Source organism: Carassius auratus, chromosome 24 (assembly GCF_003368295.1).
Source record: "Carassius auratus strain Wakin chromosome 24, ASM336829v1, whole genome shotgun sequence".
Taxonomy (NCBI): Eukaryota; Metazoa; Chordata; class Actinopteri; order Cypriniformes; family Cyprinidae; genus Carassius; species Carassius auratus.
Window position 1 is genome coordinate 18,074,559 of NC_039266.1, and position 15,220 is coordinate 18,089,778.

Consider the following 15,220-nt stretch of genomic DNA (forward strand, 5'->3'; position numbering starts at 1 on the left):
AGCATCCAGTAACCATATCTCATAAAAACCCAACCCTATATATTAAATGTAACTAATTAAATGTATATAATAATATAAAAATATAAACCGAGTAAACATCAAAAAGTATAAAAAGCAGCCTTTATAGACCACTCTCCCTCTTCTTGGTCCTGATAGTTAAATGAGACTCCTGTGGATAACATATGTAACAGCTGAATTCATTATCAGGGTCTTATGCATTAAGAAACACCCACGCTTCCATTAAATCAGCACACAGCGCAATTATCCAAATCACTGCACACCCCGGGCTGAGCTGGACCCAGAAAACCTGTGAAAGGTTTCACTAAACGCTGACTCACTCCACACACTGATGTGATAATGGCATTCATAGCATCTCATCTCAGCAAAGCCAATTCATATTCTGAAGCTTGCTGATCTTTTACTGCATATTTTAGAGACTATGGCTGCTTGTATCTGGATACTGGTATAATATATAACATTAAACAGTGTTTTAGTCTGACTGAATGTTAGGTTCATACTCAAAATAAGAGGTTAAGTATAAGTTAAGTCATAGAATTAATATCACAAGAAATCAAGACTACATTTACAGATGATCACTGACCCATTAACCATAACTAATTGAAGAGCAGTACACATAAAACATACCTAAAATAGTAATTGTTCACATCCATCTCCTGCATATTTTTTAATAATTAAAATATTTTCCTAGTCCAATGATACAGTTGGTTAGGGTTTTTGCTTTAAAATGTATTTTAAAAATGTAATTAAAATGTAAAAAATTGGCCAAATTGACACATTTACCATTCAAAAGTTTGGGGTCAAACTTTTTGAAAGAAGTCTCTCTTGCTCACCAAGGCTGCATTTATTTGAACAAACACACAGTAATTTTATGGAATATTATTACAATTTAAATTAGCCGTTTCCTACTTTTGTATATTTTAAAATTTAATTAATTTCTGTAATGGCAAAGCTGAATTTTCAGAATTATTACGTCAGTTTTCAATGTCACATGATACTTAATATTTTTTCAGCATTTTTTGATTAATAGAAAGTTTAAAAGAACAGCATTCATTTTAAATAAAAATATTTTGTAACAATGTAAAAATCTCTACCACCACTTTTGATCAATTTAATGCACCCATGCTAAATAAAGTATTAATTAATTAATTTATTTTTACTTTCTTTCTTTCTTTTTTACTGATTGATTTTTGAATGGTAGTGTACTTTTAGTAGTTTCGATAAATAATCTTGGTATAAGGATTTTTAAGTTCTACTGTAAAAGTCAGTTATCAAAAGTATTTCCAAAAGAGGAAGGGAGATGTGATTAGTCATGATGACCCATTGAAATGTTGAGCTTTTCCTGCTTTTTCAGATTGTAAAGCATCCTGGCAGCTGTTTAGGAGATTGAGGATACAATGTCTCTTACCTTTCCTGGCCCGAGAGAAAAGTTTGATGCTGACAGGAGACGTGGAGGGATTCGTGGAGTCTTTGGAGGACGAGCGAAAGATTCCGGTGAAGCTGCGGCGACGTGAACACTTGGGCGACGAGTCGTGGGTGGAGGAGTAGGGGAAGATGGGTTTGGGAGATCCAGGGCTGTTTCGGAATCGGGCCGGAGCGGACATGGGGCTAGAGGGCCGACTAAACGGCCCCCGGCTGAAGAAGTTTTTGCTCGGGCTGGCTGAACGGCAGCTAAGCTCCCCCTGAAGAGAAAATACAATCACATACAATACTATATTATATTATATTACCATATTTTCCGGACTTTAAGTCGCACTTTTTTTCATAGTTTGGCTGGTCCTGCGACTTTTATAGTCAGGTGTGACTTATTTATCAAAATTAATTTGACATGAACCAAGAGAAATGAACTAAGAGACATGAACCCATAGACAGTAAAAGAAATGGACACAGCGACCCCATTGGAACTCAACTGAGACAATTGAAGCCCATTTTTAGCATTTTTTTAGCACTTCCGTTTCTGACGCGCAGACTCAAACGAAGCTTGACGACGTCAGCAACCTGTCTGACAGAAGTAAATCTTCTAAGTGGCTGTGCGTGAAAACTGCCATCGTTAATCTTGCAGAGACGGCGAGCTTGAGCGGGGAGTTCTTTGTCGTGAGTGAGCAGGAGTAAGTATTCTGATAAATTATTTTGTATAGTATTTTAAAATGAAACACCAGTACGCCATATTAAGTTAATTGCCTGCGAGCTTCTCCTCCTGTCTGTACGGTAATGCGACAGAGAGTCGAGTGGTTATGACGCAATCGTTAGCCTATTTTTTACGAAAACTGTTTCTACGGGGCCATAATGTAACATAGAAGGTAATGGAGCCCTTTATACATTGTCGTGTATCTTTAGAAATAAATAATGGACAAACGGAGTCTTTAAACGCCTCAGATGTAAAGTTATTCGCTGTCAAAGTGACGCCAAAATGAATGGGAGTCAATGGGAATGCTAACGCAAGTGAAGTTCTGCTACAAGATGGCAGCACGCAGCCGACTTCAACTTCCGGTCGACTTCCTTGCCGCCTGCATGAACCAAGAGAAAACATTACCGTTTACAGCCGCGAGAGGGCGCTCTATACTGCCAGAGATGCTGCTCAGTGTTCCTGTAACCTACACTGAGCAGCATAGAGCGCCCTCTCGCGGCTGTAAACGGTAATGTTTTCTCTTGATTCTTTGTTCTAAAAAAACCCATGTGCGACTTATAGTCCGAAAAATAAAATAGTATATGCACAATATAATGAATGAAACATTGCACTTTTGAGTATATATCGATAGAAATATTGATCCTTGAGATTTTAATACATACAGCAATGTCAGAAATGTATACAATTAATAATCTTACAGACGAAGCATATTTTCTGTTGCTGTTACATGAAGCTGACCATTGACCGCATGTTTGAAGGACACGGACAGACAGACACTGAGATACTGAATGAAGAGACGTCATAACATTCAGATAATTCAGGAAGTCCTTGATGTTTCCACCGCTCAGTCACATGGGAATTTCACACAGCAAAACAACCAGACAAAGCCACCGAAAACTGTTTAGAAAGCCAAAAGAACAGATGGCCTCGTTTTGTCAAGAGGCTTTTGTTAAACCAGAGAGGCTCACACAGTGGCATAAATACCTCAGTGTATACCTAAAAACACTACATTACTATCCCATCTATCTCACTCACTTACTCTCAGAATACAAAGTGGGATTTATGACTGAAGTTAAAGGGATAGCTCACTCCTTGTTTGCTCCAAACACAGACATTTCATAATCTTTAAGTTTAACTTAATGTTTGTTTTTGTGAAAAGTGGGGACATCCAATAGGCGTAATGGTTTTTATATTGTAGAAACTATATATTCTATCGCCCTTCACCAACCCTACACCTAACCCTAACCCTCACAGAAAACTCTGTGCATTATTAATTTCTCCAAAAAAAAAAAAATATATATATATATATAATTCTGTATGGTTTATAAACGTTTTGAAAAATGGGGACATGGGTTATGTCCTCATAAGTCACCCTCTCCTTGTAATACCTGAGTCATACCCATGTCATTATACAAAGTTGTGTCCAGATATGTCACAAAAACACAACCACACTCACTCATTCTCTCTCTCTCTCTCTCTCTCTCACACACACACACACACACACAACCACAATGTCCTACCAGTTTAGAAAGACATGAAGGTGAGTAAATAATTTTTTATATCTATCCCTTCACAAGTCTGAAAAGACTAAGATGAAAGAAACCCTTTCCTTTGTACACTAAACAAAAGAAGCAATGGCATATTTTATTATTCTGAGTCCCTCAGTTGCCATGGAAGCATTTGACTGTTTCTGTGTTGTAGAGCTGATGGAAAAAAGTCTACACTGACACTGAGTTTTCACCGTCCTGCACCTCTGATCATGAGATAAGTGAAACACACTGACGCAGCAATTTACAACCTTCCAATTCACACTGCCCTTATTTTGGTTCTGATCCAGAATCTAAGCCATTCATCTGGCAAGCATGCATTTCATTTGCACACAAATGTTCATTCACACCGGAGCTTCTGCATTGACCTTGTCAAGGGTTAATAAAACATCTGTTCAACAAGGAGATATATAAGCTAAAATCCTGAGCCCTAGCAAGATAAGATTACATCTGGTCATAATATGTATCCTCCAAAACCTCCTAAAGCATCAAAAGAGCCCTTCAGATTCAGTGACTCTCCTTCACCTTCCACAGAAACACCACCCTGACAGCTATCAGGTGATTTATCTGCTCTCTACCCTTGCCTTGCTGGCCTCTATGAGTGATTAGTCGTCAGATATGATGATTTCCCAGAATTCCTCGGGAATGTTTACAAAGGTAACAACTGAAGAGCAGATCCTGAGCTTCTAACAATATGAGTTAAGCTCAATGACTACAATAACAGTGGCACCGAAAGGTATTTGGAAACGTAAGCTAAATTCAATTTCTGAAAGCATGTCTGTCCGGCTTTTTTAAGGAATTAATACTTTTATTAAACAAAAAGCATTAAAATTGACAGTTAGACATTTATGTTACATGTCTATTTAAAATAAATGCTGTTCTTTTGAACTTTCTATTCACCAAAGAATCCTGGAAAAAAAATGTTTTATAAGAATTTCCACAAAAATATTAAGCTGCACAGCTGTGGTTAATTGTGCATCAAATGAGAGGTGAGTACATGCAAAAAGTACCATGGTAGACATAATTACAAATCAGGTTATTAGAGCAGACTCATGTCATATCCCATGAGAGTGACAGCAGAGATTGAGGGTATTGAGGATATGGCAACTTTCAGACTGCCGACACAAATGGAATTAATCTGCATTTTACACTGCTATTCAAATTTTAACAACCTTTTGTATTTGAATGACTCAGAATAATACTGATCTACAAATATCTACTGATTTGATTTCAGTTTCACACTCCTCTTTCCTTGAATTGATGCATCCAGCAAACGGAACGTTCTTGACATTTGGTTCAAGGTTATGAACAAACAAAAGTTGTTCTAAAAACATTTATGGAATGTTCGTTCCAAGTGTTTAATAACGTTCTCAAAACAGCGGCACCAAAACCTTTATACATTCTTCATGTTTGCTGAAAAGTTTTAGTTTAACATTTTTGACGAGTTATTACTTGTTTCAGAATGTTCAGATGTTCCCATAATGTCCACATAACATAATATTTTGAAAACATAAATAGTTTGAACATTCAGAGAACATTTCGAAATAACTGTCATAAAGTAATGGGATTGTTAGCTTTTAATCGTAACTAAAGTTGAACCAAATGTGTAGTTTTTTGGGGTGGAATATATATCACAGGGCCAGTGATGACTAAGGAAATTGCATAATTCAAACAAAATAAATGTGTGATATACACATTCTTTGGAAGAATATGCTACTGTCAACAGCTTTTTAAATGACTTTTTTCATTACAACATTACATAATATCTGATAACACAAAAACCAATTATTTGTTAGTCACTCAGAACACACTCTAATGCTTTTTTTCACAACCAACTAAAACAGTTGGTTTGGCACAGCCTTGTGTGTGTTTGGGTTGTGTTACCTTGCACACGCCGTCCTTGGCATTTTCTGCATCTCCTTCTAGGAACGGCATGGCGAAGGAGCTCAAGTCCTGCGGAGAACAAACAAACACAATGATTGAGCTCATTAAATCACTTTCATGACTGTGGCACCTCTCATTTACTCCAGAAAAATACCATAATGAACAATTCACAGATCTACTGTGGCTTTCTTCTAAATGGATCAGAGGTTAAGCTCTATACCCAAATCACAAGGCATTATACAAATAACAGGCACAGAGGAAAAAGTATAAACGGTTTGGACAGTTAAACAGAAGCACATCACATAAGACAGATGGACACTCGGTGGGTGATCCGTCTAACTGCGCAGCCAGTTATACAAGAACAATTTGGAAGAACTCACAAGCAGATCCAAAACGTCTCCACTGTTCTCCTTCTCAAAAAGCCACCGACTTTTATCAACATCAGTCACTGCAGCTTTGTCTCTACTTCTTACACACAACACATAATCACCGCCATGAAATGATAACTAAAAACACTGACACACCGCGTCTGTCATTTAAACCGGTTTTTAAAGTAACATGATCTCATGTGACCGCCCAGCAATTTTTTCCTGGTTTGTGCGAATGCATGTAAAACCTGGTAAATCAGGCATCACGTAACTTCACAATAGACTTTCACTGCTGGATATCGGACGATAATTTTCCAAGAATCTCCAATGGGATCTCATTAAATGTTTGTTCTATTTTACCAGGCAAGTTTTAAGAAAAATGCTCAAAACCAGCATGATGCATTGCGTGGGGGTTGAAATGAGATAAACGTGGTCAGTTTATAAAAAATTGTACAACCATTATCCCTTCTGAGCACAATATATTCTAAAAACATTTTACTAACATTCTCATTAAGTTTTGAAAAAGTTATATGCTTTCTGAACTGAACTTGATATGAACATTCGAAAAATGCATAAGGTACTGTATATCTAATTTTTGCATTTTGCAAGCTTTATGGGAATGTTACTTTCTCTGAACCATCTGAAACCATTAGTAAGTGGTAGCATTGTTTTTTTTAAATCATTAGACTAAAAGTTTTTGAACACTTGATTCTGAAATTCTTAACGCAATGAAATTTTTAAACGTTAAAAAATAAATACAAGCTCTCGTGTCAATCACATTTACAAACTGTCTTTAAAAATTCGGATTAGGTTCAGTTTTATGCATCCTTCGCAAGCATTTTGATAGGACAAACAAAACACATACAAGAATCCTGGACTCAAATGTTTTAGTAACATGATTAGATAACTTTGAGCGAACATTCTCTTAATGTTAATTAAAGAACATTTGTTTATAATTTTGAGAGGACCTTCCCAGCTGGGAAAATTCTCGAACAATATTAAAAACATTTTCACAGCTAAATGAAGTAACTAAGCACAGTACAGCAGCTTGCAAACTTACACACAGGTTCTTCGATTCTTCATCCATTTTGCTTCTGTTTGCTAGGACCTTGCACCTACAAAGACTAGTCACTACACTCAGCAACCTAGATCACACTAAAATGCTCAGAATCTGAAAATGTGACGCAGTGACATTTCAAACAACAGCACAAACCACAGAGTCACTGAAGTGCATTAACTTTATCCTCATTACACAATCCGCTATTGTAGCTACACAGAGGGTGTGATTGTTTAGCAGTCCCTCCATATAGCCTATTTGAGATGCATTAGTGTGATCTGTACCATGCAGTTTAAAAACTCTTTGCTGGCCTGACCTGTTACCCACTTTACAGAGAATTACTGTAACCGGTGACACATTAAAAGGCACCACTGTTCGTGACATTTTTCGAATGCACTTTTCTTAATGAAATCAATACTAATATAAGCATTAGGGGTCGAAACTAAACAGTAGGTTTTAATAGTAGGTTCAATGGATTTGGACAAAATAGTATAGATTTTAAATATTGTATCTGTGCATCCTAGTTAGTATGCTAATTACAATAAACTTGCTTCTATAAATCAGTTAATAAAACTGTATTAAAAACAACTGTATGAGTCACTATATTTATTAAATGCTGAATTATCAGTTTTATCCAGATTTGTTACTATATTCAGTGCGGTTCACTAGCATACAGTAAAACACACTGAATATAGTAACAAAGCTGAAGAAAAGTGATAATTATGAAGCATTTAATTAATTTAATAAGTGAATGATATAATTTATGTCAACCACAGCCAATGATACTGTACCTAGAACCTGCTTTTATTCCTATATTCGATGTATTTGTTATTCCTTCATTACAACCATCCATTACGGCCTGACTCATGTTACTCTCCACATGCAAATCTTCTCATTTCACAAGGGGTCAATCATATCCATGGAAACAGGATTGACTTTCAAAGCCTGAGACAGCTGTTCAGCTCCCAACTGATAGAAACGTGAGAAAAAGCCAAGAAAAATCAAACCCATGAGTTAGAATTCAAATCAACGTCCTTGAAAATGTTTCACAAGATTTGTTTGCAACATGAGAATCAACAAGTACACGTACTAAAACTGCTTTATTTTCTCAGCAAGTTGGCCAGATGTATTGTCAATCGCCACATACCATTCATCATATCTCATCTCCTAATGTACAAACCGATCAATAATAAAAACAAAGATCCGAGTCAGTTTCCTTATCTAGAAAAGAAGGACCACAGCCAAAGTGGAAAAGCCATCTGTCCTGTAGACGGGGAGCTCAAGGCACCCCGCCTCCATATTTTTGGATCCCAAAACCCAATTACAAACCCATATTTGCAGGCTAGAGATCAGTACAAAACATTACCTCTGTAAACAAGCACTGGAGAGCGATCAAATAAAACAACACCCCCTCAGATTCACAGAGTTACAGCAGTAGCATTCTTGCATCGAGGTACGAGCATTCGGAAATCCCATTAGACGAATGCAAGTTTGCTCAAAGGAGCAAGGACAGTCATAACTCACCGACATGATACAGCGCCTCCCTTCAGTAACATGGAGGTCAGTGGGGCAGGTCTGGGGATTCGTGTGTTTATACCTAAAGAAACTTAAATACAGGAAGGTAACAAGCTGGCTTGCAGCTCTGTCTGTTTGTGTATGGATAAACAGAGAAAAATACAGGACAGATAATGACTGAGGGAGAGCTTCATTCAGCCTTGCAGGGGTCGGCAAAGCATTTCAAAACTTGAACAAATGACATCAGGCATGTCCAAGGCAATCATTCAGCATCTCACTGTTGCCATGAGTCACAAAAGACACAATGTAACAGCATACGTGAATCATAGACATAAAATGGTAATGTTTAAACTGACAGCAGTTTGTGCACAGATTGAAGTACAATATTTGAGACTTAACTTTTCCAAAAAAAAGTTTTTTTTACCTTTGGAAGTCAAGATCAGCAAACTCTGGGGCCCTTCAAAGGTCAAAGTGCACAGCAAAGGATCATAATTCAACCATGTGGTCTCCAAAACGTGGGAACCATTGTGAAAATGTGGTAGACCTACACTATTTAGCATGAAAGAGCACTTATTATATAATACTTTGTTATAAATAACATATAAAAAAAAATTAACTGAATGTTTTCAGATGCTTAATTTCTATTATTTAGAATTACATAAAAAAGTGTTAGTTTAAATGTATTAGATTCAATTAGTGCTTTCGGACCCACTTGAAAAGATGTTATCATTTAAAAGCTGCTTATGATGGGCTTTGGTTCACATGTTACTTTCTCATCACAAAGGTACAAAACAGATTTCAGTACTTTAATAGGTTGGTATATTAACATTATATCAGTTATATCAATATGAATATCATTATAAATTATGGTATTCAACTGTAAATTTAAGGTAAAACTGTAAAACCTAAAATGTTATTACTGTATTTTTTTAATGGTAGAATTCTGGCAACCACAGCTGTTGTTTTTTTACTGTAAATTTAATGTAGATATTACGTAAATATGTCTACACTGTAAATTAAAATAAGCAAAAAAAAAAAAAACATAATTACAATTTATAATGTTAACTTTAAAGTACCACAAAGGATTTAGTACTTTTTATTTAATTCAACATTAATACAAAATGTACTTTTTAAAAATACTAAAGTGTTAAATAGTGTACTCTAAGTACACTTGAGTGGTCTTTTATTTCATTAATAATATATTATCTGCAATCAGTAAATATACTTTAAGATTGAATAAGTGCACATTCAATATAATGCACACTTCTTTTTAACAAACCTGTATAGTCGATCATTGCAAGAATCTCAGTTTACAACACTGAAAGTGTCACAAACAAATTAAACTTCAAAAAGCACTATATTTAAAAGCACTATATTTAAATATATAAAGATATATTTGTGTCTATTTTTGTATTAATTCAAAATATAGGGAAATCACTGAACCTATTGCTTATGTACACAAAAGTGCGTGCGGGTTCATCCGGGTTGATTACATGCAAAAGTATGTGTTTACATAGTAACAATGCTGGCTTTCTGACCTTTACTTCAATCATTTATTTACCAACATTTTAAGCAGTAAATGTGGTTTTATACTCTAAATAGTTTACTGATTTAAACTTGAATGTCCAAAAATGTTAGTTAATTCTGGATGAGTGATCAGAAGTCCCAACCCTAATTTTCAAATTAATCCTTGATACAAGATTCATAAAACATTACAACCTAAATTCTGTTCACGAATGCATATTATAAAGAGCTTTATCAACATCTGGACATTTTTTTCAAAGTGTTCATCTCCATGGCTCAAGATTGTTTACCATCATGCATATTTCACATAAACCTGTTAAAATGTCAGGAAACTGGCAAAAATGCCACAGTGTAACAAATTATGCTTGAAGGTCCGTTGCAGAGCCTGTATTCCCTACTGATAAATATTGTTTATATATTCATAGGATTACTCAGTAATGACACTGATCTTATAATGACAGTAAACAGCTAATTAGCCGGTGATTACTCAGTGGCTTCAGCACTGGAAGAAACAGAGACTTACAATTTCATTATAGCTTGAGCTGCCTGAACCAAAACACTGCTTACTGTAAAGGGATTACTTTTTTACATAATAATTATACTTACTTTTGAGTATTTTATTAGCAAAATAATAAGCTAGAAACCTGACATTGTGAAAAATGTATCATCTGTCACTCTCACTATATACCTGTGTCTATACAGGATCAGTACTAAGCATCATTAGTTCATTAAAAGCATTTGTGTCTCTCTAAACATTCATTTAGGAAAACCACACATTAACTGACTGTCATCTGTGGTTCTTCAAGCCATTCGAGAGGACGACTGACTCCATGTTTAACTCAGTCAGGTGTGGCCAATTGAAATATGGTCCACACCTGGTCAAAACCTTCAGTGCTATTATGTGAGGAGGAGGTGGTTGATTTGAATATGATAATGCTGATTAGGAGTCGCAAGTGCTAACATTAATTCTCCCCAAAACCAGGAAGCTTTATTCATTAATGCGGCTAATATTTTAGAGTTTTGGGTGAACCAGATTTTTATTTCAGAGATGCAATCAATAAGATAAGTGGGTGAGAGAGTGGACGAGGGTCTAGTGGAGAGGTAGAGCTGGGTGTCATCAGCATAACAGTGGAAGTCACTGTTCAATTTGCGGGAGATATTGCAGAGTGGAAGAAGGTAAATTATGAAAAGTAGGGGACAGAGCCCTGGGGCACACCTGTAGTGCCGGAGGAGGGAATGGATTTAAATGGATTTCTTTTCTTTTTTTTTTATGGAAACGGTGGAGCGTTGAACACTTCTTTTTGAAGAATTTTCAGAGCCTGATGAAATGTATAAATTGAATAAATATGTGATTAAAACTGCAAAATACACTTGATGTTACACTCACTGCCCTTGCCGTCCAGAATAAAAGAGAACATCCCAATCGAGTTAAGGGATTTGTGGAAACTGTGGTTCCTAATTATTGTGATTCAACATGTGCCTGGCATTTCAGGATGAAAAGTCAACCATTTCAGTGAAGGATAATCCACTTCTTACCTCCGAGACCTGTTATGATCTATATGACCTTATTATTTTTATTCTGAGTATTAGGCTTATGATTACTTATCAATTTACCATTATAAAGAGGAGTGTAGAAACATTTATGAAATGTTTATAAAATGTAACTTGTTTATATATAAAATATAGCAAAATATATAAATAAATATAGTATTTTTATGTTACATTAATCAGTGTCTAACGCACACCTTCCTTAGGAAAGGACCAGAGGACATTGCATTTCCTAAATGATATTTAGCGTTAAATAAATGATATTTATTTTATGACAGACGTAAAGAAGTTACAGATCTATACTTGTGCTCTTATTATTTCAGTTATTTTGCTTTTAATGTAAATAAATGTGCAAACAATATACAGTATTGTTCAAAATAATAGCAGTACAATGTGACTAACCAGAATAATCAAGGTTTTTCGTATATTTTTTTATTGCTACGTGGCAAACAAGTTACCAGTAGGTTCAGTAGATTCTCAGAAAACAAACAAGACCCAGCATTCATGATATGCACGCTCTTAAGGCTGTGCAATTGGGCAATTAGTTGAATTAGTTGAAAGGGGTGTGTTCAAAAAAATAGCAGTGTGGCATTCAATCACTGAGGTCATCAATTTTGTGAAGAAACAGGTGTGAATCAGGTGGCCCCTATTTAAGGATGAAGCCAACACTTGTTGAACATGCATTTGAAAGCTGAGGAAAATGGGTCGTTCAAGACATTGTTCAGAAGAACAGCGTACTTTGATTAAAAAGTTGATTAGAGAGGGGAAAACCTATAAAGAGGTGCAAAAAATGATAGGCTGTTCAGCTAAAATGATCTCCAATGCCTTAAAATGGAGAGCAAAACCAGAGAGACGTGGAAGAAAACGGAAGACAACCATCAAAATGGATAGAAGAATAACCAGAATGGCAAAGGCTCAGCCAATGATCACCTCCAGGATGATCAAAGACAGTCTGGAGTTACCTGTAAGTACTGTGACAGTTAGAAGACGTCTGTGTGAAGCTAATCTATTTTCAAGAATCCCCCGCAAAGTCCCTCTGTTAAAAAAAAGGCATGTGCAGAAGAGGTTACAATTTGCCAAAGAACACATCAACTGGCCTAAAGAGAAATGGAGGAACATTTTGTGGACTGATGAGAGTAAAATTGTTATTTTTGGGTCCAAGGGCCACAGGCAGTTTGTGAGACGACCCCCAAACTCTGAATTCAAGCCACAGTACACAGTGAAGACAGTGAAGCATGGAGGTGCAAGCATCATGATATGGGCATGTTTCTCCTCCTATGGTGTTGGGCCTATTTATCGCATACCAGGGATCATGGATCAGTTTGCATATGTTAAAATACTTGAAGAGGTCATGTTGCCCTATGCTGAAGAGGACATGCCCTTGAAATGGTTGTTTCAACAAGACAATGATCCAAAACACACTAGTAAACGGGCAAAGTCTTGGTTCCAAACCAACAAAATTAATGTTATGGAGTGGCCAGCCCAATCTCCAGACCTTAATCCAATTGAGAACTTGTGGGGTGATATCAAAAATGCTGTTTCTGAAGCAAAACCAAGAAATGTGAATGAATTGTGGAATGTTGTTAAAGAATCATGGAGTGGAATAACAGCTGAGAGGTGCCACAAGTTGGTTGACTCCATGCCACACAGATGTCAAGCAGTTTTAAAAAACTGTGGTCATACAACTAAATATTAGTTTAGTGATTCACAGGATTGCTAAATCCCAGAAAAAAAAATGTTTGTACAAAATAGTTTTGAGTTTGTACAGTCAAAGGTAGACACTGCTATTTTTTGAACACACCCCTTTCAACTAATTGCCCAATTGCACAGCCTTAAGAGCGTCATATCATGAATGCTGGGTCTTGTTTGTTTTCTGAGAATCTACTGAACCTACTGGTAACTTGTTTGCCACGTAGCAAAAAAAAATATACTAAAAACCTTGATTATTCTGGTTAGTCACATTGTACTGCTATTATTTTGAACAATACTGTACTTGCTCATGTGAATTTATTTTGATGTTAATTACATTGTGTGAGCTGTCTCTTTAACATTGCATGGTTTATATACATGTGCTTATTGGGCTGACATTTTTGACACACCCACCAAACAAGAAACTCTGTTGCACACGTTTCCAGGAAACATGTTGTTCAAACCCATAGACAGTAAAAGAAATGGACACAGCGACCCCATTGGATTCAACAGAGACAAATAAAGTCAATTAGAAGCACTCACTTCCTGGGGGTCGAGCGTACTGCGCAGACTCAAACTGAGCTTGATGACATAGATGTCACGTGAGCAACCTGTCTGACAATTGTAAGTCTTCTAATCGCTGTGCCAAGAGAAATCTGAATCACCAACCGAATCTTGCAGACGTTGTTGAATATTTTTTTCCTTGTTGGTTTTATGGACTCTCTATGGACTTCTCCCTTGACTTTATGCCTCCACGTCTCCCCGATAGCCTCATAGACATTAAAAGATTGTCTGCGAGCTTCTCCTCCTGTCCATATTGTAATTTCTCTACTGTGCGACGGGGAGTCGCAGGTTATGACTCAATCGTTAGCCTATTTTTACAAAAACTGCTTCTACGGGGCCACAACGTATAAGATACAAGGTAATGGGGCCTTTTATACATTTTCATGTATCTTTAGAAATTATGAATTGACAAATGGAGTCTTTAAACGCCTCAGATGTAAATTTATTCGCTGTCAAAGTGACGCCAAAATGAATAGAAGTCAATGGAATGCTAACAGCAGAAGGGGGTCCGCTAGCCAATGGCGGCGCCCAGGGATGCTTCAATAAAATATGAAACCCTGCACCCCTGTTCAAACTGGAAACCGTAGCAAAATGTTTCACACTGGTTTGAGTTTGAACTTGCCCCAGCCTAGTGTATGTGTCATATTCTGATTGGTTTTCCTAATCATTCATGTGTCTTGTTCCTCATTGGTTGGATTGTGTCATGTGACCTCATTGTTTGCTATTTTTAGCCAATCAGACTATGGGGATGATTAAGAGGCCATGATGGTCAGACGCCAATGGGCGAATTTGTCAAGGATTCTGGGGTTACACCCCTACTATTTTTCGAAGGACAACCTCCTGGGACCACAGAGATTCAGGACCGAAGTTGTAATGTCTCATCCGAAAGACGGTGCTTTTTGTCAGTATAGAGCCCCATCAGTACACTGGGGTGTTAGAACCCACACGGACCATAGGGAGAGCACCCCCTGCTGGCATCACTAACACCTCTTCCAGCAGCAACCTATAGTTTTCCCAACACATCCTGATTTTGCTGAGTTAGATGTGTTCCTAGGTCAACATATTTTGTTGACCCTGGAACAACATTTTACTCCAAAAATATATTCTTGACCATATCCCTACACCTACACCTAACCTTAACCATGAGTAATCCCTAAAATCAGAGGAAATTATAGATGAATGACACTGATGTACAAGCACCAAACACTGATTTTAAGCATAAACTTCCCAAAATCTATAAACTGGTTCTTCAAATCTGATTGGTTAATCACAATGTTGTTCCAGGGACAACAAAGATGTTGTCCCAGCAACATGTCTCACTTGGTAAAATCCGGTTCTGAAGTTGTCTGAGGAGGTCGCCCATCCAGGTCCTCACCAG

General features: G+C 36.8%; 1 protein-coding gene across 5 annotated transcripts in view; it reads right to left on the minus strand.

Annotated features, from left to right (window-relative positions):
- Window positions 1–15,220, minus strand: part of LOC113042496 (5'-AMP-activated protein kinase subunit gamma-2-like) — a 58,869-nt gene that overhangs the window by 42,829 nt on the left and 820 nt on the right. For 2 of the 5 annotated variants that reach the window (XR_003275584.1, XM_026201390.1), the window contains exons 2-3: window positions 5,578–5,646; window positions 1,427–1,700 (exon numbers count right to left, since the gene is read on the minus strand). Coding sequence is in view for 4 of the 5 variants with exons in the window: in XM_026201390.1 (XP_026057175.1) it covers window positions 1,427–1,700; window positions 5,578–5,646 (343 nt within the window). In the remaining variant the exon portion in view is untranslated. Of the gene's footprint in view, window positions 1–1,426; window positions 1,701–5,577; window positions 5,647–5,957; window positions 6,071–7,005; window positions 7,048–8,368; window positions 8,490–15,220 lie in introns of those variants that run through there. The other 3 variants (XM_026201392.1, XM_026201391.1, XM_026201393.1) reach the window with 3 other exon arrangements.